The sequence below is a fragment of the Erythrolamprus reginae genome, chromosome 4 (assembly GCF_031021105.1).
Source record: "Erythrolamprus reginae isolate rEryReg1 chromosome 4, rEryReg1.hap1, whole genome shotgun sequence".
Taxonomy (NCBI): domain Eukaryota; kingdom Metazoa; phylum Chordata; class Lepidosauria; order Squamata; family Dipsadidae; genus Erythrolamprus; species Erythrolamprus reginae.
The window spans coordinates 111,186,850-111,211,295 of NC_091953.1; the positions used below are offsets into that span (position 1 = coordinate 111,186,850).

The window sequence follows — 24,446 nt, forward strand, 5'->3', positions numbered from 1 at the left end:
AATTTTTTCAATGCAGTAAAAACACCGATCTGTGGGAGCTCTAAGTGGAAATAATGAACCCTTGCTGCTTTTATAAATTATTCTTTGTAATATAGAGAATCTTCAACTTATCATATCTGGGATCAAACTCTTGATTGTAGAGCAGTGATTTTCAACCTTTTTTGAGCCGCGGCACATTTTTTACATTTACAAAAACATGGGGCACATTGAGGGGGGTGGGGTTGGCTAAAAAAATATTGGACAAAAAAATTCTCTCTCTTCCTCCCTTTCGCTCTATTTCTCTCTCCCTCTTTCTCTCCCTTCCTCTTTTTTTCTCTCTTCCTTCTTTCCTCTTTTTTGCTCTCTTTCTCTCTCCCTCCCTACCTCCCTCTATGTCTTTCTCTCTCCCACCTTCCCTCCCTCTCTTTCTCTCTCTCTCTCTCTTTCTTTCTTTCTCTCTCTCTCTTGCTTTCTTTCTCTCTTGTTCTCTTTCTCTCTTTCTTTCTTTCTTTCTCTCTCTTGCTTGCTTTCTCTCTCTTGCTTGCTTTCTCTCTTGTTCTCTTTCTCTCTCGCTTGCTTTGTCTTTCTCTTTCTTTCTTTCTTTCTCTCTCTCTTGTTTTTTTTCTCTGAGCTTCACGGCACACCTGACCATGTCTCGAGGCACACTAGTGTGCCATGGCTCACTGGTTGAAAAACACTGTTGTAGAGCATAGCATTTAAGCAAGATGTCATAAAATTGATTCAGTCCAAAGTTGCAGTCATTAAATCATCTTGCAGGTCATTAAACAGACAAGAGTCCCAAATAAGAAACATGGGGTGCCTCGGGAATGGGAAGACTATGAGAGCCCGGCAAATAACCCTCTGCTTAGGAGCTGAAAGTCCTCTCTTTAAAAATCGAATCAGAATTTTCAGCCCCTGAGCAGAAAAAACCTTGCATGCGGCCTACACTGGACCTCTTAGTCCTGTGATGGCCGACCTATGGCACACATTCCCCAAGTGGCAGAAGGAGCCATCTCTGTGGGCATGTGAGCCATCACCCTAGGTCAGTTCCATTGTGTATGCATGTATGCCTCCCGCTGGCCAGCTAATTTTTGTGTTTCTGCCGCGCATGTGGGAGACACAAGCACATACACACGCTGGCCCGCCTTTCGAAGGAGTCTCCACGCAGCCTGTTTTGGATGCCAGGTAAGTGCAGGGTTTGTGCAGAGGCTCTGGGAGTGTGAGGAAAAGGCCTTCTAGAAGTGCAAAACAGGCCGGTTTTGGCTTCTGGAGCCTGCAGGAGGCTGTTTTCTCCCTCCTGGAGAATCGAAAAAAGCCTCTGGAGCCTCAGAGAGCAAGATTTAGGCCTACTAGTAGTCCTGAAACGGGCTGTTCTGACCTCCAGAGGCTTCAGGGAGGCCTGCTAGGCCCAAAACGGGGTGCGGGATGGTCACACGCATGCGGGCTTTCAGCATCAGAGGAAAAAATGGTTAGCCATTACTTTCTTGGGCTCTCTTCCAGCCCCCTGAGGCATTATGGACTTTTTACCTTGCTGCATTGCCTCTCTGGTCAGGGGTTGAAAGTTGAGTCTTGAATTGTGGGGTGGCGGGGTGGCGCAGCAGGTAGAGTGCTGTACTGCAGGCCACTGAAGCTGACTATAGATCTGAAGGTCAGCGGTTCAAATCTCATCACTGGCTCAAGATTGACTCAGCCTTCCATCCTTCCGAGGTGGGTAAAATGAGGACCCGGATTGTGGGGGCAATAGCCTAGCTCTGTTAAAGAAGTGCTATTGCTAACATGTTGTAAGCCGCCCTGAGTCTAAGGAGAAGGGCGGCATAAAAATCAAATCAAATAAATAAATAAATAAATTGTCAAGGTTCCAGGCTAAATCAGAGTCCAAGTCAAAGTATTCCTCAAAGTTCCAATTTATTGCCGGAGCCATCCTGGCACCTACACTGGGAACCTGAATGTGAGTTTCCTACCCAGTTGAAAGTTCACATCCCGGGTCCCCTACTCACAAACTGGTCATATTGCCCACTCAGATTGTGCCAGCATGGCAAGTCCTCCTCCCACTTCCGCCCAGGTGGGTGGGCATAGGATGGCCTTGAACCACTCAAAATAATGCTTTGTGGCTGCATCTGTTCCCTCATGAAAATCACCCCTCCCAAGTTCCCACAAAATCAGGCCTTCTATGGACAGTGTGGCAAGCCGTTAATTTATCACCGACTTCTGCATTGGTTTGACATGGATTTTGGCACAGAGTTCCTTCAGCCATCTTGGCAGACAGCAGTCTGCAGGGTTCTTGGCAATCTGTCATAAGTGCAAACAAATTGCTAAGCATGCGGATCACAATCATGTGACCATGGAGAGATGGTGCAACAGTTAGATGTGATTTATTCCAGGGGTTCCCAACCTCTGGGCCACAGCCCACTACCAGCCCATGAACTGTCCAGAAGTGGATCGCAGAATTGGCAAGTGAGTATGCCAACTTGCGTGAGCAGCGGATAAGCCTGTTTGTTGTGCTTTTTTGATTATGTTTTTTATGTCATGTGACCATTTTAGGTCTCGAGATATGGTAGAACCTAGTACAGTGTTCCCTCACTTTTTGCGGGGGATGCGTTCCAAGACTGCCCGAGAAAGTCGAATTTCCGCGAAGTAGAGATGTGGAAGTAAATACACCATTTTTGGCTATGAACAGTATCACAAGCCTTCCCTTAACACTTTAAACCCCTAAACTGCAATTTCTCATTCCCTTATCAACCATTTAGATTATTACTCACCATGTTGATTTATTAAAGTTTATTAAAAAAAAATTATTACAGGCGGACGAAAGTTTGGCGATGACGTATGATGTCATCAGGTGGGAAAAACTGTGGTATAGGGGGAAAAACCGCAAAGTATTTTTTAATTAATATTTTTGAAAAACCGTGGTATAGCCGTTTCGCGAAGTTTGAACTTGCGAAAATTGAGGGAACACTGTACATTAATGTTCAGCCTATTCATTTCGTTCTTAACAATGTTCAGCTTCCTAGATTTAAGCCATTGATGTTCCATGTTCCTAATTCGAAGGTGTTTGAACAGCGGTGAGATCTCTTTTCACTAGGATCTGTGTCAATAGATTGGGGAGCATCCACTAGAATTTAAATCAAGCACATGTAGCTCATGGGTCATGTGCAACCCTGGACAACTAGTAATGCAGCCCCACAAGATCATAAACTTTTAACATTAATACGTGATTTATATACAATAAGTTAACTACAGTGATACCTCGTCTTACAAACGCCTCATCATACAAACTTTTCGAGATACAAACCCGGGGTTTAAGATTTTTTTGCCTCTTCTTACAAACTATTTTCACCTTACAAACCCACCGCCGCCGCTGGGATGCCCCGCCTCTAGACTTCTGTTGCCAGCGAAGCACCCGTTTCTGCGCTGCTGGGATTCCCCCGAGGGTCCCCTCCATGGGAAACCCCACCTCTGGACTTCCGTGTTTTTGTGATGCTGCAGGGGGCGCTTCGCTGGCAATGGAAGTCCAGAGGTGGGGTTTCCCATGGAGGGGAGCCTCAGGAATCCCAGCAGCGCAAAAACGGGCGCTTCGGCTGGCAAAAGGGGTGAATTTTGGGCTTGCACGCATTAATTGCTTTTCCATTAATTCCTATGGGAAACATTGTCTCGTCTTACAAATTTTTCACCTTAAGAACCTCATCCCAGAACCAATTAAGTTTGTAAGACAAGGTATCACTGTATATGATATCTTTTATATGTAATCTAAGACAATTCCTCATCACTCAGTGCAGCTGCGGCAAGCCAACAAGTTGGACAGCCATGATTTAAATGTTGATGCCATTAATGTTTCTATTATATTCTCTTGATATTTATTAACTCATTATTATTTCCCAAAACAATCCTGTAGGACTTTCGTGGTTCACAGATAATGCAGAATTAAGACTCATTGCCTAACATGACTGACCATTAGGCAAAATCAGATACAGTTCCTGCGATAGAAATGCTCGCCAGTCGCCTGAGCAATTCAACTCTGCAGGTTCATTACTGCAAAATCTTTGTGTGGTATAGTGTAATCTAATCTTGCCATCCTAATTTCTCCACATAAATGTTGTATTTTTAGATTTAGTTCTTTGGGTGCAGTCCATTTTATGTGAGCATGCTAAACAGGGAATCATCCTATATGCAACATGGTATTTTTAATGGAGAATTTTTTTGTTGTAAAAGGTGAGCAGTTGTAACTACGAATTTTTATTTTTATTTTTCAGTCATTTTTACTGGGTTCTTGGATGCTATCAGTGTTGTTTGACTTTGTCCTGGTAGAAGCTATTGAATATTCTTTTGGCCTCAACATCAGCAGCTTGCCTTCAGGATTGTAAGTTTACTGTTAAGAGACATTCATATCTCTCTGTATCTTAAATATTATTTCTAGGGCTGTTGAAATTTATAAAAATGAAATGTTTACTGCTATTTATTTGGGTTGTGTGAAATTCAGCCATTCAGCAATTGAATGTTCTTTAAAACTATAGAACTCTGCGTTCTCTCTTTAGAATTTCAGAATTTACTGCTCTGGAGGTAACTTAGCAGTTCTTATAGATAAATATTCTAAATCAGAAATAATTCAACCTCCTTGACACAACAAGCCTGTTAGGGGCTCTGACCACCATCTGGCCTGGAGGTTTTAATTCTGGAAACTGCCAATTGACCTCAGAATGGTTAGATCTGGAAAAGCTTTGGAAGAGAAATGAAATTCTTCAGAATGCTGCATTCCCAAATATGAATTTAATATATCCATACTGCAAATAATATGAATCTTTGTGGCATGTTCATTGATAAATGTTTTGCTTTTCCGCTTTACTGCCCACATATTTATTTTTTATCAAATTTGTAAGGCCCCTGGGCAGCCTCTCAGATTTCCTCTGAAGGATCATCTGATTCTTTGGAACAGATTTAAGGTAAATACAGATAAAATGGCACAATTAATTCCAGATACTGTTTTACCAATTAACAGATGCCTTTGGATTCAACTCTGTACACTATCTCCAAAATTTCTTGTTGTTATCCAATCATGACTGGATAAACTTGAAGTCAGATTGATTGAACTATGCTGTTTTCCCCAGAATAAAACATCCCTTGATAATAAGCCCAATCGGGCTTTAGAGTGCATGGCAATACTGTAAGGCCAAACACTTATTTTGGGGTTCAAAAAAATATAAGACAAGGTCTTATTTCCAGCGAAACATGATAGTTGCCAACCAGGCAATCTTTTTAGTGCATTGCCTTTTATTTTCTAGAATATTTTATTTTTTATTTTATTCCATACACACACTTTTATCCCTCTGAATTCCCATTGGGGTTTAAGAGTTAAATTCAGCACTGTGTTTAAGACTGTATTTGTTTACCTCCATATATGTCTCTAGAGTAACATTCCCCAATCTAGCATCATCTATAGGTGTTATATTACAATCTGCTTTAAATTAACAGTAAGTGGACTAATTATAAAGAAAATATGGTATGGTTGTATTTGTGAGTGACAAAAAAACAGCTAATAACTTTCTATATTACAGTGTTCCCTCGATTTTCGTGGGGGATGCGTTCCGAGACCATCCGCTAAAGTTGAATTTCCGCGAAGTAGAGATGCGGAAGTAAATACTGTACACCATTTTTGGCTATGGACAGTATCACAAGGCTTCCCTTAACACTTTAAACCCCTAAATTACCCATTCCCATTCCCTTAACAACCATTTACTCACCATTATTACTGGTACTCACCTTTGAATAAGACACTTAGTGATTCTGATATTTATAAACATAATTATTTATTAACAATAATTATTTTTTTGGTGATTTATTTGCAAAAATTATTAGTTTGGCGATGACATATGACTTCATCGGGCAGGAAAAACCGAAGTATAGAAAAAAACCCACGAAGTATTTTTTAATTAATTTTTTTTGGTGGAAAAACTGGTATAGGCTATTCGCGAAGTTCGAACCTGCGAAAATCGAGGGAACACTGTATATTGACAGTCATTTGAAAACACAGAGGGGAAATCTGTCTATTTGACAGTAAACTGCTAACACCTGTATTGTATCAGAATTTGCAATACTAAAGGCTTCTCTATGAATCTTTTATTGCTTCACCAGCAAACCCTACATTCATCTTTACATTTAATATATTTTTAAGCGTTGTTTAAGTTTTCTTACTCAAAGGAAGTGTTTTTATTTGCTGCATTTTAAGCATTTTTTTTCCTTCCTCAGTTTTGGCTGTGCTACATTAAGTATCACTGTCTTTATTTTTTCATATTACTTGGCAGGATAAAGAGCTTTGGTGTTCAGTTTAGCGTTACTGCAGATGCAAAGTTCCTTTAGCTCAGACGTTCCCCTCTCTACTCTTAAATAATAATAATGATAACAAAATCTGTTTTATAAGCAACTAGATGCACAGTAACATATGCAGTCTGCAATAACATTTGAATATGCATTGGCTTTGGCATGTAAGACTAAAATAATATCTCCCCAAGTTAAACACATCTCCATATAATTTTATTGCCACTTATACAGAAATGGCTTGCTATTGCCTTTTTCTGAGATTTTTTTCCTCCTTATTTTTCAATAAGGTTTACAACAGTGGGTTTCCTGAAGGTTCCCCCCATGTACAAACTAAACTAGTCTGACCATAACCTTTGAGGAGATAACCACCTATTTTGACAAATGAAAGCACGTGTAAATGATTCCCAGAAGTAATTTAAAACTCATTAGCATGTTTGGAGATTATTTAATTTTGCCTTAAGGGATGCATTAAAGATGTAACACTTGATTTAGAAATATGGAATTCCCCCCTCCCAATACTGTAAACATTGAAATCATGTGATTGAACAATGCTTTTTATCGCTCTTTTTCTTAATAAATTGTGCAACTCATAGAAACATAGAAATATAGAAGACTGACGGCAGAAAAAGCCCTCATGGTCCATCTAGTCTGCCCTTATAATATTTCCTGTATTTTATCTTACAATGGATATATGTTTATCCCAGGCATGTTTAAATTCAGTTACTGTGGATTTACCAACCATGTCTGCTGGAAGTTTGTTCCAAGGATCTACTACTCTTTCAGTAAAATAATATTTTCTCATGTTGCTTTTGATCTTTCCCCCAACTAACTTCAGATTGTGTCCCCTTGTTCTTGTGTTCACTTTCCTATTAAAAACACTTCCCTCCTGAACCTTATTTAACCCTTTAACATATTTAAATGTTTTGATCATGTCCCCCCTTTTCCTTCTGTCCTCCAAACTATACAGATTGACTTCATTAAGTCTTTCCTGATACGTTTAAGCTTAAGACTTTCCACCATTCTTGTAGAAGTTGCAAAGTTGAAACCTCAGTAGCCAAAATGCTAGAAAAAATACTGAAGGAAAATGGAATATATTAATATTAAAGAGGCAGAAATGATTATGCATTTCAAGTGGACTAATTTCTTTTTCAAAGGAAAAAATTAAAAGAGGAATAATGAAACGCCTTAATACATTTATTAGACATTTGAGTTTATTCTAAGCTTTATTTAATGCATGTATATGGTGTTGCTTTGAAATGGATTTGTATAGTATTGCATTGTGTTGTTTTACCCACTTTATATGATCTCACTGTTGATGTTACTTAATGAATACACACTACCAGATCGGATACTTTTTCTCCGAACGCTTCGAAGATAATTACGGTAAAGCATAACACTGATAACTCGGGCCTGAAATTGCTTAGAAACTAGGTAGTAGAGGATTATATCTAGACATGTGCTGAGATTCATGAGGAAGGTGGTAAATGCTCCCCAAGGGCTGTAGCTTGCTTCTCCATTTTGGAGCATCAGAAATGCAAAACAAATGTGAAAAGGCACAAAACACACAAGCACTTGTGTAATTACGGTTACAATGATTCTGATTGATCTTTCTTTAGCCTTTGGCTTCAGCTTGGAAGTCCTTCCACGAATTATACTATAAATGATGACTAGATAACAACCAAGCATATTAAATATGGGAATCAAGAAAAAAAATATTAACCGACAAAGATTTAACACATTGACTTCCTTTAGGTAGATAATATCCATCATCTTTATGCAGGTGGTGAAATTGGAAGTTTTGTCTGGATCAGAATATAAGGAAAGCAGTGGGGACGTGGTCAGAAGAGTTAAGGTCCAAAGTGCTGTGCAAGCCATCAGAGCTTTGTTTGTGTTCTTCAGCTCCTTGGCATATTTGGGTTGAACTACAGCCAGACATCTATCAATGCTTATAAAAGCTAACAGCCATATTGCAATGCTGGGGTAAAAGACAGTGAAAGCACTAAGAATCCGGCAGAAGACATCTCCAAAGATCCAAGAGCTTTTCCCATAATAATGCATTCGAAAAGGAAAGGTGAATATAAGCAACAAGTCAAGCAATGCGACATTCATCATGTAGATAGTTATTGTTGTTTTCTTCTTGGTGGTACAGCTGAAGACCCAGAGAGCTGTAACGTTTACAACTAAGCCAGTGCTAAAAACGAAACTATAGAAGACAAGGGATGAGATTCGGTATTCCTCTGGATGGCTGTTTTCAACCATTGTAATTAGACTGTGATTGTCGTTGTTCATAGCTTTCTAATACGTTATCTACGAATCAAACAGGAGAAAGATCAAGTTTAACTATTGATTAGATCAAGTTTAATAAAATACTGATTAGATCAAGTTTAACTCCTGACTAGAACAAGTTTAACTACTGACTAGATCAAGTTTTATAAAATACTGATCAAGTTTAACTACTGATTAGAACAGTTTTACATTGTAAGGAGCACTGAGAATCAGACAATTCCAGGTTTGTACAGTACAGAGGGCAATTTAGAAAAATTGAGTCCTTTAAATCTTCAAAAACACAATTTTTAGTATTATCTTAAATTGGGAACTTAACTAGCCAAACGGTTAGTGTAGTTTATATGGGCCTGAGGTCTGAGTATGCTCTAAAAGAATTCCAGGAAGTTATGTTTTATTTATTTATTTGTTAAATTTATTGGCTGCCCATCTCACTATGGTCCTACTCTGGGCAGCTTACAACAATAAAATGGGGGGGGGGGAGTAGAAACATAAACATAACGATAGCAAAGATTAGATTAGATTAGATTTATATGCCGCCCCTCTCCGCAGACTCTGGGCGGCTCACAACAATGGTAAAAAATAGTACATAGTAACAAATCTAATAGTTAGCAATCTAAATTACAGTTTTAGGTTAAAAAGTCCAAAAAAAGAAAGAAAAAAAACCCCCAATATATAAAAAACAAGCACACAATCGAATCATACACAAAAACTACATGGGCAAGGGGGAGATGTTTCAATTCCCCCGTGCCTGACGGCAGAGGTGGGTTTTAAGGAGTTTACGAAAGGCAAGGAGGGTGGGGGCAATCCTAATCTCTGGGGGGAGCTGGTTCCAGAGGGTCGGAGCCACCACAGAGAAGGCTCTTCCCCTGGGTCCCGCCAGACGACATTGTTTAGTCGACGGGACCCGGAGAAGGCCAACTCTCTGGGACCTAACCGGTCGCTGGGATTCGTGCGGCAGAAGGCGGTCTCGCATATTTAAGGGATAAACAATGTGAATAAACAAGGGAAGTACAATAATATGACATTAAAAAGATGGACAGAGGGGAAGCAGGAAGCACAAGGGGGAGGTGGACTTAGCGAATTAGTAGCTGCTTCCAAAGATGTACACCCCTATTGAGTCCCTAGGTTATCCGGCAGGGCCAGGTCTTCAGACCGTTGCAGAAGGATAGGAGAGTGGGGACAAATCTCACCCGAGGGCGCAGGATGTTCCAGAAGTCAAGCACTACATCAGAGAAGACTCTTCTTCTGGATCTTTTGTGGAGTTTCTTGACCAATGGGGTCTTCAGCAGACCACCTCTGCTAAACACAAGTTGGAGAGAGTTGTCTTAGTAAGGGCAAGACGCTTCATTTTCTTTCATGTAAATGACTAAAGATAAATCTTACCTCCCCTAAAATGATAATCATGAAAATGGAGAGCATTTTGGCTTCAAAACGATGCAAATTCATTTTGGTAACATGGTTTGAAAGAGGAAGCTGGTCAATCATGTTGAAAGAGAAGCTGTGCTTCCCTCGCTCTTGCAGGTGGGCTGCAGATATTTGCTGCTTCACATCTGCACTGACTCACCTCCTCCTTGGCTTTTGTGGGTGAAAGAGAAAGAGTATATGCTCCCTTCATCATTCCTGTGCCTCCACTGCTGAGAGGGTAAAATATGTGTTGTTTTTTTAACACGGCCACTTTCTACTCTCGCAGAGGTTACAGCCAGATCTGCTAGGTGCTGCCATTCCACTTAATCATGATTAGACTGCAAAGTGGGGCCAGAAAGCTCTGAATGATGAAGCACAGCAAGACTATTTAAAGGACAGAGAGAAAGGGAAATTACTTACCTTCTCTCACTATCCTCAATTTAAAAAGATTTGCAGCTATCACAAAAATAGCTACTGTACTGCAGTCTTTACTCCAATTTAGAGTAGAAATTCCACTATGTAGGGCAGTGGCTCTCAGCCTTTCTAATGCCGCGACAACCTTCCTAATGCCGCCCATCTCATGTTTTGGTGACCCCCAACCATAAGTCTAGCGCCAATTCTCCCAACAGCTTTAAGCTGATTGGCAGGAAGGTCAGAGGGACACCCCCACTGATTGGTCGGATTGTAAGAATATGTTCCAAGGCGCCCGAATAGAAGCTTTAGTTCCTAGCACTATGGGAAATTTGTCTTTTCCCATGGTCTTCTTAGGTGAATCTTGTGAAACGGTTGTTTGACCGTCCCCTGTGAAAGGGGTCCTGACCCCAGGTTGAAAACCACTGATGTAGGGTATAAGTAGCCAACTTCTCTAGTAGCTTCCCAAAGTATTGTCTTATTTCCCATAAGAATGGTTTTTTAAAGCTTTATTCTACTTTTTCTGGAGGACATTCTTACTCAATATTAGTGGCTACGTAGATTAGTATTTGTTGGCTTATTCTAATGGATTTCAGAAGAATGCCCTGTTTGTATGTCATGCTTGTGTATGCATGTTACTATGGGCTTGTTCATATGTCGTGCTTGCATATGCGTAGAACTATGGGCTTATGTGCAGTTTTTCTGGATTCTGATGACTCAGTATCTAAATGATTTGCACAACAACCTGAATTGAGATTTGCTGGTATGTGGTTGATGTATTCTGTGAGTTTAGCCAGTGCATTTGGGATCTCCACTGCTTTGGATTCAATTCCAGACAGAAAAGAAATAGCTGCTGTGATGCAAACTCAAACAGCTACTTTCACATCTTCCCAAACACTTTTGGAAATCAGATCAAAAACACTATAAAGGCCTGTTGTGCAAATCCTGCAGTGTGCTATGTGAACATACAGTAATTTGTGGTTGGCTGAACAGACTTAGATGATGCTAGTAATTTTCACTGGCTGAGATGGTGAAAGAAAGTACTGTAGTAGTGAAGCTATTCGTCCATTGGTTGGATTCTTGCAATGTGCTGGCTATATTTGCAGGAATCCTAACTCAAAATTAATTGTTCCTTGATTTTCTCAATAAATAACAAATTTACGTAACTCTGAAGGAAATATTAAGAATTGAACAAATAAAATAAAACCATCATTTGAAAAGTTTTGAAGTAAGGCAAATGGATATCAAGAAAATTAGCATAATGGATCTTCAAATATTTATTCTTATTCTTCAAATATGAACATATTTAGTACTCTTTCCTCTTCCTATTTTCTTTACAACAAATCCTGAGTAGTATATTGGCCTGAGACAGCCTTCCAGTTTGAATCAAATATTCTGTGTTGTATGAAATGTCAAAACCTTATGTGCTATCCTCAATTTTTTAGGAATAACTAAAGTGGTACTCATGTACATACCCTTACGTTGGTACTATATGTACTCATGTACGAAATAGCTGTGTATTGTATTTTGAATCTGTTAGTAATTTTCAACTTATATATTGGTATCAATGCCTATTTGTTTAAACAGATAAAGTGGATTTATTTTCTTTTATTTCATTTGTATCTCACATATTCATTATTTCAAGCTGTTGTTTACTTCATCTTTATTGGTCTATAAAGACAATGAGGATTTTTAGGCTTGCACATAGTTTTAAAAGATAACTTTCATTCGATACATAATTCTGTAGTATTCAAAGTCTTTAGCAATGTTCCATTAGTTTGAAAACATTATTCAAGTTGAACGTGTGAAAAATTTTCTAAATGTGTATACTGTATATGCTAATACATAAAATAGAAGTTTTCTTACCTTTAGCTTTTCAATGATGTCTTTCATCAACCCAGGCAAGATTTGTTTTTGTCTTAAGACCTGTGGTCTAAAATAGAAACCTTTTTATAATCAGGAAGTGTCATAGTGCAACTAGATTCTCAATTGGTTCTACGGGGTTTTTTGGCTGTCTGTAAAATTTGTTGCAGGAACAAATTATATTATGTAACTCATATGTTAGCTGACCAAAAGTTTCTGACTGTAATGTTCAACTTCAACTGTCTAACATAAAGTATATGCATTATAAAGAAATACTGTAAGTGTTACAGTTACTATATTTTATATAAACAATATATGTGATGACATAGACTATTTGAAGGGTTATCTGACATAACATTACCCTTAATTCTTTGCTTATGTTCAAACTCAATTGAAGTGTAATCTTCAATTCAATATGAAATTAAACTGTGAATACAGAAGAATTGCCATCCATTTCCTCCCTTGTCTTAGTATACAGTATATAAATAAGTTCAGTTTAATTTATAAATTAATGTCTAATGTATATAAATCTTATTAGGGTTTGTGAAACGATAAAAGATAAAGAACTTCAGATGAAACAAAATTTTATAATAATAGAATTCTAAAATTTAAAGGAATTAATTCCGGCAGAAATCAGTAGCGATTGAAAGAAACCTCTTCTAGTTATATGAGGATTGCTGACTGATAATAGGAAGTAAGTGAAGTCATCTCCATAATTTGCCAAACCCTTTTTCCATGTATGAGGCTAATTGTAATAATGGCAAATATTTTTTCCCTTGGGTGCCGAAAGAGCGTGCACATGTGCTACCGCGCATATGTGAGTGCCCATACCCATAATTCCTTGCCTTGGAAGACCCCCCTGGAGGCCAGAAATGTCCTGTTTCCCAACTTCTGGTGGGCCCACTAGGGTCGCGTTTCACCCTTGCCAGGTTCCAAAGGCTTCCCGGGAGCTAGAGGAGGGTAAAAACGCCCTCCCCCATCCCCCCAGAGGCTCTCTGGAAGCCAAAAACGCCCTCCCAGAGCCTCTGTGTGAGCCAAAAATGAGCTGGCCAACACACACATGCATGTTGGAGCTGAGCTAGGATAATGGCTCATGTGCCAGCAGATATGGCTCCGCGTGCCACCTGTGGCACTCGTGCCATAGGTTCGCCATCACTGCTATAGAGTAATGTCTATGGATATTCTAAGTCATACAGGTCATAGTTGTCCCAGTGGTACTTTTTTGAAAAGCAACTGGACTTCTTCTTTGAAGATGTTTTATTTCTCATCCAAGAACAGCAATGAAGAAGCTTCTTGGATGAGAAGTGAAGCGTCTTCAAAAACAACATAAAGTCCAATTGTCTTTCAAAAAAGCACCATTGGGATATCCCTATAGAATAGTTCTTTCCCTTCGCCCCATCAATCTGGGTTGCATCATCATTGCATGTTTGATTTGATTTGATTTGATTTATTGGATTTGTATGCCGCCCCTCTCTGGAGACTCGGGGCGGCTAACAACAATAATAGAACAGTATACACAATAATCCAATAGTAAAAACAATTAAAAACCCATTAAAGTAAAAACCAAACATACATTCAGACATACCATGCATAAAATTGTAAAGGCCTAGGGGGAAAGAGTATCTCAGTTCCTCCATGCATGACGGCAGAGGTGGGTTTTAAGTAGCTTACGAAAGGCAAGGAGGGTGGGGGCAATTCTAATCTCTGGGGGGAGTTGGTTCCAGAGGGCCGGGGCTGCCACAGAGAAGGCTCTGTGTGTGTGTTGGTTTGTGGAAAGAAAGCCAGGAATGAATATCAAGAAAGTCTACTCCCAGCAGGGCACTCAAGCCATGAAAATCATTCAAGTTTATTTATTTATTATTATTTATTTATTTATTGGATTTGTATGCCGCCCCTCTCCGTAGACTCGGGGCGGCTAACAACAGTAATAAAAAACAGCATGTAAATCCAATACTAAAGCAACTAAAAAAACCCTTATTGTAAAACCAAACATACATACAAACAAACAAACATACCATGCATAAATTGTAAAGGCCTAGGGGGAAAGATTATCTCAGTTCCCCCATGCCTGACGGCACAGGTGGGTTTTAAGGAGCTTATGAAAGGCGAGGAGGGTGGGGGCAATTCTAATCTCCAGGGGGAGTTGGTTCCAGAGGGCCGGGGCCACCACAGAGAAGTCTCTTCCCCTGGGCCCCGCCAAACGACATTGTTTAGTTGACGGGACCGGAGAAAGCCCACTCTGTGGGACCTAACTGGTCGCTGGGATTCGTGCAGCGGAAGGCGGTTCCTGAGATAATCTGGTCCGGTGCCATGAAAGGCTTTATAGGTCATAACCAACACTTTCAATTGTGACCGGAAACTGATCGGCAACCAATGCAGACTGCGGAGTGTTGGTGTGACATGGGCATATTTAGGAAAGCCCATGATTGCTCTCGCAGCTGCATTCTGCACGATCTGAAGTTTCCGAACACTTTTCAAAAGTAGCACCATGTAGAGAGCATTACAGTAGTCGAGCCTCGAGATGATGAGGGCATGAGTGACTGTGAGCAGTGACTCCCGGTCCAAATAGGGCCGTAACTGGTGCAATCCCGGATGAGGAGAGCTTTATTTACCACCGACCTGGCATTGAGTAAGTTGTCCATCTAAAGCAGGGGTCCCCAACCTTTTGGACCTCAGGGAACACTAAATTCATAATTTTAAATTTCACAGACCACTAATACGATCTGCCTAATGACTGGCTGGGTGGGCGTGGCTAGTTGATCATGTGACAGGGTGGGCATGGCCAACTCAATGACACTTACTTCAAGGGGCAACTCAGCAGCTTCTACTCATGACAACAACAATGCCATAATTTCATATTGTAGGGAGAAAGAAATACTAAACCATTCCTATATTTTACTGGAAAAAAACATATGCACAGGCAACATAAAGTAATTTACCCTATGATACCTATAGAGATAATGGCCTTTCTTGCAGATTCTTTTTTGAACCACCAAATAAACAAAAAGCACTAGAAACTTGAAAACAGGGTGGGTGTCTTCCTTCAATGGCTGGGTAATACTTTTATTTTACAAAAGGAAAGCTTATCCAAAAAAGGAAAGAATAAAATAGTTGGTACATTATAAATAACTTAAACTAAATTTCATTAATTTCTAGTTCTAAATTAGAAATGAATCTTAATTAAAAATTATCTATTTTCTAGATGCTCTGTATCTATACTATTTTCTTTAAAGTCCAATTTCACTATATTTTTACATCTTTCTATTCTGTATCTATAATACCCTTGTCATTCCTATTTTTCACCCCAAGCAGCTAATTTATTTTATTTATTTATTTTGTCCAATGCACAATAATACACAATGAAGGTTATAGAGGATATAGTAGAGAAGAAATACGAGATATTGGAGAGACTACAGGACAGGGGACGGAAGGCACTCTAGTGCGCTTATGTACGCCCCTTACTGACCTCTTAGGAATCTGGAGAGGTCAACAGTGGATAGTCTAAGGGTAAAATGTTGGGGGTTAGGGGATGATACTACAGAGTCTGGTAATGAGTTCCACGCTTCGACAACCCGATTACTAAAGATTTACAGTCAAGTTTGGAGCGGTTAATATTAAGCTTGAATGTATTGTGTGCTCTTGTGTTGTTGTGGTTGAAGCTGAAGTAGTCTTTGACAGGCAGGACATTGCAGCATATGATCTTGTGGACAATACTTAGATCATGTTTAAGGCTGTAGTTCCTATGATCTAAGCTCTTATTTTCAGTCTGAATTTTTTGGCCAAACTCCATCAAATTTCTGCATCAATGGTTGGAGCATAAACTCAGATAACCGTCATATTAAGGGGCTGCTGACAGAATTAGTTATTATCCAGTCACTCATTACATTATACCCAAATACTTTATTCATTTTCATTTTTCCTGACTGTTGTGGTTAGCTCTGGCCCAGCTCCTGCCCCAAGGACTGTGGATGTGGGGGAGACATCCACATGCCGCAGACCTGTTTTGCCCCCGGTAGAATCTGCTGATGAGGGCTCCTCTGACCAAGAAGACATGAGTGACAGGGAGGAGGAGAGTGTGGCAGACAGCTTAGAAGGAGTTCAATTATCTAGCTCCTCCTTGGATTCAGAACAAGAGTTAATAATACAGCCACGCATGAGGAGAGCGATGCATAGGCAACAACAACTGAGAGATTATTATCAAAGAAAATGAGGCCACCTGTGGTTGGGTGGGGCTGTGGTAATTAGTGAGGCTGCTATAAATAGCAGCCTGTGGGTTTGGCCATTGTGGAGGATTATCTGATTGTTGTGTTTCGTGACTGCTTTACTGACTTTGACTTTTTGTGTGCTGATTTTCCCCCGCTTTGAAACTAAACCAGAGCAAAGTGTGTTTCATTTTGTGAAAGAAGAAGGACTGTGAATTGCCTCACAGCTGCAAGCTAAGTATCACAGAACTGATAAGGGACTTGTACCAATTACCAGTTTGTTTGGAGACGAGTGCTCTTTGCTATACCAAAAGAGGGCTTGGTTTAAGTGAATTTTCATTATAAAGAACATTGTTTTGAATTTTCAAACGTGTGTGTGTCTGAAATTTGTACCTGTGAATTTTTGGGAGGAGTCTACCAGAGAGCCCGACAGAACACTGACCATGAAAACAGTGTTGTTACTTTCCACTTTTTGTACCCTGAGCAGTAACCACAGTGATCTTGTATATCAAATTCCAGTCCATTTCACTGATATCTAAGATAGTATAGACTTGATTCATTACCTCTTTCACTTTGTTGAACTTTCCATGTTCATTGCTTCTTACGTTTCCTGTTCCCATCGATTCTGTCTTTGCAGATTTGGCTTTTCTTTTCCTGCACCGCAACGTTAGTAAGTGGATGCCCAGCCTGCTTAATTTAGCCACATCATAAATGCCATTAGTACTTTGAAAGATCCTCAGTTCTTCCTCAGTAGCATCTTGAATGCCATCCAACCCGAGAAGCAGTGAAAAGCATGACAGATTGTAAGCACCCGTACTTCTTTCTCTCCTTCCTATCTTTGCTCTTCCCCTATTGTCTCAGCAACCCAACTATCAATTAAATAGAATAGAATAGAATAGAATAGAATAGAATTTTATTGGCCAAGTGTGATTGGACACACAAGGAATTTGCCTTGGTGCATATGCTCTCAGCGTACATAAAAGAAAAAGATACATTTGTCAAGAATCAAGTGGTACAACACTTAATGATTGTCATAGGGGTCAAATAAGCAATGAAGAAACAATCAATATTAATAAAAATCTTAGGATGCAAGCAACAAGTTACAGTCATACAGTCCTAAGTGGGAGGAAAAGGATGATAGGAATGATGAGGAAAAACTAGTAGAATAGAAGTGCAGATTTAGTAAAAGGTTTGACAGTGTTGAGGGAATTATTTGTGTAGTAGAGTGATGGCGTTTGGGAAAAAACTGTTCTTGTGTTTAGTTGTCTTGGTGTGCAGTGCTCTGTAGCGGCGTTTTGAGGATAGGAGTTGAAACAGTTTATGTCCAGGATGCGAGGGGTCATTAAATATTTTCCCCGCCCTCTTTTTGACTCGTGCAGTATACAGGTCCTCAATAAAAGGCAGGTTGGCAGCAATTGGGCCTAGAAAGTTTAGAACTAAGATGCCTTAAACAAGATCTAAGTATTGCCCACAAGATCATATGCTTCAACGTCCTGCCTGTCGGTGATTACTTCAGCTTCAACCACAACAACACAAGAGCACACAACAGATTTAAACTTAATATTAACCGCTCCAAACTTGACAGTAAAAAATATGACTTCAGTTACCAAGTTGTCGAAGCGTGGAACTCATTACCGGACTCTGTAGTGTCATCCCCAAACTCCCAACACTTTACCCTTAGATTATCCACGGTTGACCTATCCAATGGAAAAACCAGTCATAAATCATTTTTTTCCAGAGCTCTTGTAACTTTAAATGGGAACTAAATGAATGGTTATAAGCAGCGAAGGGCTACCAAAATTTTTACTATCATTTATTTTATTTATTTTTTATTTATTATTTGCATTTGTATGCCGCCCCTCTCCGAAGATTCGGGGCGGCTCACAACAAGTGAAAAACAGTCCAATACATAATCCAATCAACTAAAATATTCAAAAAATTTTTTAAAAACCCATATACTAACATACACACACACAAGCATACCATGTATAAATTCAACGCGCCCAAGGGGAGATGTTTAGTTTCCCCATGCCTGACGGCAAAGGTGGGTTTTGAGGAGTTTACGGAAGGCAGGAAGAGTAGGGGCAGTTCTGATATCTGGGGGGAGTTGGTTCCATAGAGTCGGTGCCGCCACAGAGAAGGCTCTCCCCCTGGGGCCCGCCAACCGACATTGTTTACCATGCCGTGGGCGTAGCTTATGCAAGATGCCCTGCATTTTATTTCAACATCTTTCAGTGAAAATTGGGTGCTCTGGGGTGGAGGTCCATTTTCACTAGCTCACTGCGTCGTCCCCCCGCGTCCGGGCAGTAGCCCACCCCTGATTGTAAGATGAGTACTATCCTGTTTCCCCCCAAAAAAGACATCCCTTGATAATAAGCCCAATCGGGCTTTTGAGTGCAGGGCAATAAGGCCAAGCGCTTATTTCAAGGTTCAAAAAAATATAAGACAGGGTCTTATTTTCGGGAAAACACGGTACCTGTATAAATAGATAGCTAAAACTAGATTTGAATCTGACCTGCATGACCAGTTTTAGTTAACCCTGGAGTTGCATTTTGTGGGAAAACGAAGATTGGACCCAGAAAAGTTCAAAATGTTGAGATTGCATTTGGTTTCTTCAGCCAGATACTGGGCTATTAAACCAAATGATTGCTTAAATTAATTTAATTAATTAATTTAAGTTATCATTTGATTTGCTTGATCTAGTGATGTAGTGAGTTGTATAAAGCAAACTATGTCTTAGTGTAATGTGTAAATATTGTTAAAATCATGTCTTTAGCTAGTACATTCAGCTAGTACAATCAGAGCAAGCATCCAAAATACAGGCAATGGCATTGTTTCTTAAGCATTTATTGCCTTTATATAATAATTTAAAAAATATTATTGGTGTAAATGTATGAATGAGCAAAATGTAACATAGTTTACTCTTGGTATAAGGCAGTATTCCAGTCTATTCATTATTTTACAGTTTTGTTTTTAGGGAGTAAGAAAGTTTACAATCGTTGATATTTACCAGATAGAGTTTTTTATGCATTTTCCCAAAACATATCTACTGGTTAATATTCTTTTTAAAAACTTTTTAAAGGGTCGCCGCGCAGTGAGATAGGCAGCAAACAAGTTTAATAAATAAATAAAATAAACTTTTTTTAAAATTTAAGTTTCGTTGATATTTTTGTCTGTTATATTAACATTTTCAAGAATATATTTTTTTAAAAATAGTAATTTAGTCAATTTAGTTAATTACAACTTCTGTAGAGATGTACATCCAGATTTTCCTGTTGCTAATATTTGATTAAAGAAAAACTCCAATACCAGATTGCTTAATGTTAATGGCCGTGCCACTAGAAAGACATTTGGGAACAAATTTCTTTCATAAGCAATTCCTGTGTAGTAATGTTGTAATTTATCTGTTAGAAATATAGATGAAGCACTATTGCCCTCTGCTGTTCAGTACCTAGTATTGACGTTGCTAACAGCACTCATATTTTCCTTGTGTATCAGTCTAATTTTTGATGTAGCAGATATTTTATTTGTGCTTTTGTGTTTGCACAAGACTCCTAAAGCTGGTGATAATAGGTGAGTGTCAAGTATCTAGGGGTTATCTACATGGGGTTGCCCTTGAACACTACTTGAAGCACTACTTACTACTTGAAGCACTACTTACCAGAGCTTACAAAACTTTTGCCAGACCCATCCTCGAATACGGCTCATCTGTTTGGAACCCATATCGCATCTCACACATTAACACCCTTGAAAATGTCCAAAGATACTTCACCAGAAGAGCCCTTCACTCCTCCACTCGAAATAGAATACCCTATGGGCCTAGACTTTCAATCCTGGGCCTAGAAAGTTTAGAACTAAGATGCCTTAAACAAGATCTAAGTATTGCCCACAAGATCATATGCTGCAACGTCCTGCCTGTCGGCGACTACTTCAGCTTCAACCACAACAACACAAAAGCACACAACAGATTTAAACTTAATATTAACGGCTCCAAACTTGACTGTAAAAAATATGACTTCAATAACTGAGTTGTCGAAGCGTGGAACTCATTACCGGACTCCATAGTGTCATCCCCAAACCCCCAACACTTTACCCTTAGATTATCTACGGTTGACCTATCCAGATTCCTAAGAGGTCAGTAAGGGGCGAGTACAAGTGCACTAGAGTGCCTTCCGTCCCCTGTCCTATTGCTCTCCTATATCTCCTATACCTTTCTTCTATTCCTATATCTCTTCTTTTATTATTTCATTGATATGTTCTATTACTATACCTTCTTTTCTATTATTTCTTAGATATATTTTACTATGAGTATCTCCTCTATAACCTTCATCATGTATTTTACTATATGTATATAGATATATACCCACTAAAACCCTCATTGTGTATTGGAATGAATGAATGAATGAATGAATGAATGAATATACTGTATATATATATATATATATATATATATATATATATATATATATATATATGTAGATTGTTCTGAGTTCGGGTTTTTTCTTCCTAGTATATAGTGTGGGGGTGGAGATTTGGTTTGAATGTAGCAAATAGATTGGGTGATTATGTTTTAGTGATCTGATTGGTTGGTGTAATCATAATTATTAGAAGGATTGACATGGTGATTTTTATGAAGTGTTTTTTGTTTAAGGCTGGTTTTCAAATTTCAAAATTCCAAAATCATAATTATTAGAAGGATTGACATGGTGATTTTTATGAAGTGTTTTTTTTGTTTAAGGGTGGTTTCCAAATTTCTGGTAGGCGGGATGTGTCATCTCTTTTATTTATGCAAAGGGGGCTCCTCTCAATTTCTATAGCTTCCAGAGCAATTCTTCTATATAAATTCTCTGTTTTGTGAAGTAATTTAGTTTTTTCAAAGTCAATTTCGTGCCCTGTTTTTTTAATGTGCTGGACAAGGGAGGAAGTCTTTTCTTCTTTTTTAACTGCATTCACATGTTCTGCAATGCTTTGGCTCACTCTTCGGTTGGTTTGTCCAACGTATGTGGCTGCACATGTTTTGCAAGGGATTTCATAGATTCCTTGGTATTCCAATTGGATTTTATCTTTGGGGCTCCTTAGGATATTAGATATTTTTTGGTTAGTGCAAAATGAAGTTTTGATGTTATATTTGTGCAGAATTTTACTAATTTTGTCTGTGGTGCCCTTCATGTAAGGGAGGATGGTGGTACCATTGTCCTGTTCTTGATCTTGTTTTTTGGGGGGTGTCTCTTTTTTGATTAAGTTTGTGATTGTTTTCCCTTCGAATCCATTAGAAATTAATACATCTTTGAGTTTGTTCAATTCAGTTTTTAAGTGCTCATGGTCAGCTAAGCGTTTGGTTCTTGTGATGAGAGTTTTGGCCACTGAGGTGATTTGTGCGGGGTGGTGGTGTGAGTGTGCATTTAGATAACGGTTGGTATGGGTTTTCTTTTGGTAGATAGTGTGTCCTAGGCTGCCATTGGGTTTTTTATAGACCAGTACATCTAGAAAGGGAAGTTGATCATTGATTTCTGTTTCCATAGTAAACTGTATTTTAGGGTGTAGGCTGTTAAGATGTGTGAGGAAATATTACACAGGGCAAAACCCGAACTCAGAACAATCTACATACATATACCCGTGAAAATTTATGAAAACAAATATATATATATATATATATATATATATATATATATATATATATATATATGCAAACACCTAGATCAGCACACATTACATCCCTGCTCTGTGTGCTGCATTAGTTATCAGCTGACTTCTAGATTCAATTCTAGGTTCTGATAAGGACCAATAAAACCCAATATACATGGGGCCAGGATATTTGAGAGACCGCCTTTCCCTAATCATATTTACCCTTCGCAAACACGTCCATTAGAAAGGACGTCGGTTAGGATGGGTGTCAACAGATTCAAACTCATCCCCAACAAGACTGAGTGGTTGTGGGCATTGCCTCCCAAAGAGTGTTCCATCTGCCCATCCTTAACTGAGGGGGGGGATTTTAACCCCCTCAGAGCGGGTCTGCAATCTGGGAGTCCTCCTAGATCTGCAGATGAGATTAGAACAACATCTCTCGGCTGTGGCTAGGGGGACCTTTGCACAGGTTCGCCTAGTGCAGCAGTTGCGGCCCTATGTGGATCGGGAGTCTCTTCTCACAGTTACTCACGCCCTTATCACCTCACGGCTCGACTACTGCAATGCGCTCTACATGGGGCTACCCTTAAAGAGCGTTCGGAATTATAATTTGTCCAGAACGCAGCCATGCGAGTTGTAGTGGGTGTGTCTAGATACATCCATATAACACCTCTACTCCACGAGTTGCACTGGCTTCCAGTTGGTCTCCGGATGCAATTTAAGGTGTCGGCTTAGGGCCTGACTATTTATGGGACGGTCTTCTGCCTCACACTTCCCAGCGGACAATTAGAGCCCACAGGGTTGGCCTTCTCCAGCTCCCATTGACCAAACAATGTTGACTGGTGGGGCCACGTGGGAAGGCCTTCTCTGTGGTGGTTCCAGCTCTCTGAATCCAGCTTCTCCCAGAGATCCATACCGCCCCCTTCCTTCTGGCTTTCTGGAAAGCTTTAAAAACTTGGCTTTGCTGGCAGGCCTGGGATTGTTGAGCAACAGCGTCTAGCTCCAACCTAGAAGTGATGAATGTTTTATAGAGGTTTTTAAATTGTTTTTCATTGTTTTTCATTTTGTTGTACGCCGCCCAGAGTCCGACAGGAGTTGGGCGGCCTATAAATGTGAAAAATTAAATTAAATTAAATGGTATGGATCCCATCTACAGATAATGTCATCAGATACAAGCCAGTCCTTTTCTGCCATTATACCCACTCTCTGGAACATCATCATTCCTGAAGTTAGATTGGTCCCAACCTTGTTGGTCTTCCAAAAGGGCCTGCATATATCAGGGACCGCCTTCTGCCGCACGAATCCCAGCGACCAGTTAGGTCCCACAGAGTGGGCCTTCTCCGGGTCCCGTCAACTAAACAATGTCGGTTGGCGGGGACCAGGGGAAGAGCCTTCTCTGTGGCGGCCCCGACCCTCTGGAACCAACTCCCCCCAGAGATTAGAATAGCCCCCACCCTCCTTGCCTTTCGTAAGCTCCTCAAAACCCACCTCTGCCGTCAGGCATGGGGGAATTAAGATAATCTTTCCCCCTACGCTTCTACAATTTATGCATGGTATGTTTGTATGTATGATTGGTTTTATAACAAGGGTTTTTAACTGTTGTAGTATTGGATTTTTACATTCTGTTTTTTTGTCACTGTTGTTAGCCACCCCGAGTCTACGGAGAGGGGCAGCATACAAATTCAATAAGATGAAATGAAATGAAATTGGTCACCTGGCCTGGGGGTTTGGTAATGTTGGTGTAGTAGAACCTGCAAAGGATTGTTATTTTAGGTAAACCGATGATGATTTCCTAGAGTTCATCTTTTCATGGCTTTTAAACTACCTTTATTGTGTTTAGCTTTTTCGGTATGTTTTGGAATTTTAAAAAAACCATTTTTGTTTTTTTGTGTGTGTGTTTCTTTGTAACCACACAGTCATAGCAGTCAGGTAGAATAGGTGGCTAAACAAACAAACAAATAAATAAATGGCAAGGGGGGATTAATTGGCTCTTGTTTGTTAGATATGATTGTTATTCTGCTGTAGTTATACAAAACTAGTTCTATTCCTTGATAGGCACAGCTAATGCTGAATGTGGAACAGCTTGCCTCCAGAAGTTATGACTGCTCCAACACAGGAAGTTTTAAAAAAAATGTTTGATAAACATTTCTCTCAGGGTGTAGGGTTTCCTGTAGGGCAGGGGTCCCCAACCACCGGGCCGCGGACCAGTACCGGGCCGCGGGGCATGTTGCACCAGTCCGTGGAGTCAGCAGCTGCCGGCCCTCATGCCGCCACCCCCCTCCCTCCAGCGCTTTGCATCCCGCCGGGCAAGAGGCCTCGGGAGGCAGGTTCTGCCGGCCACAGGACGATGGATGGGACAGAGGG

At 39.9% G+C, this 24,446-nt stretch overlaps 2 protein-coding genes across 2 annotated transcripts in view; one reads left to right on the plus strand and one right to left on the minus strand.

Moving 5' to 3' along the window:
* UBAC2 (UBA domain containing 2) overlaps positions 1 to 24,446 on the plus strand; it is a 143,229-nt gene that overhangs the window by 14,050 nt on the left and 104,733 nt on the right. The window contains exon 4 of the mRNA XM_070751222.1: positions 4,230 to 4,336. Coding sequence (XP_070607323.1) covers positions 4,230 to 4,336 — 107 coding nt within the window. The remainder of the gene's footprint in view (positions 1 to 4,229; positions 4,337 to 24,446) is intronic.
* Positions 7,471 to 10,159, minus strand: GPR18 (G protein-coupled receptor 18). The gene is made up of 3 exons (XM_070751223.1): positions 10,142 to 10,159; positions 9,768 to 9,873; positions 7,471 to 8,598 (listed from the first exon to the last, which is right to left on the minus strand). The coding sequence occupies exon 3, from the start codon at positions 8,578 to 8,580 to the stop codon at positions 7,588 to 7,590; it is 993 nt and encodes a 330-aa protein (XP_070607324.1). The 5' UTR covers positions 8,581 to 8,598; positions 9,768 to 9,873; positions 10,142 to 10,159; the 3' UTR covers positions 7,471 to 7,587.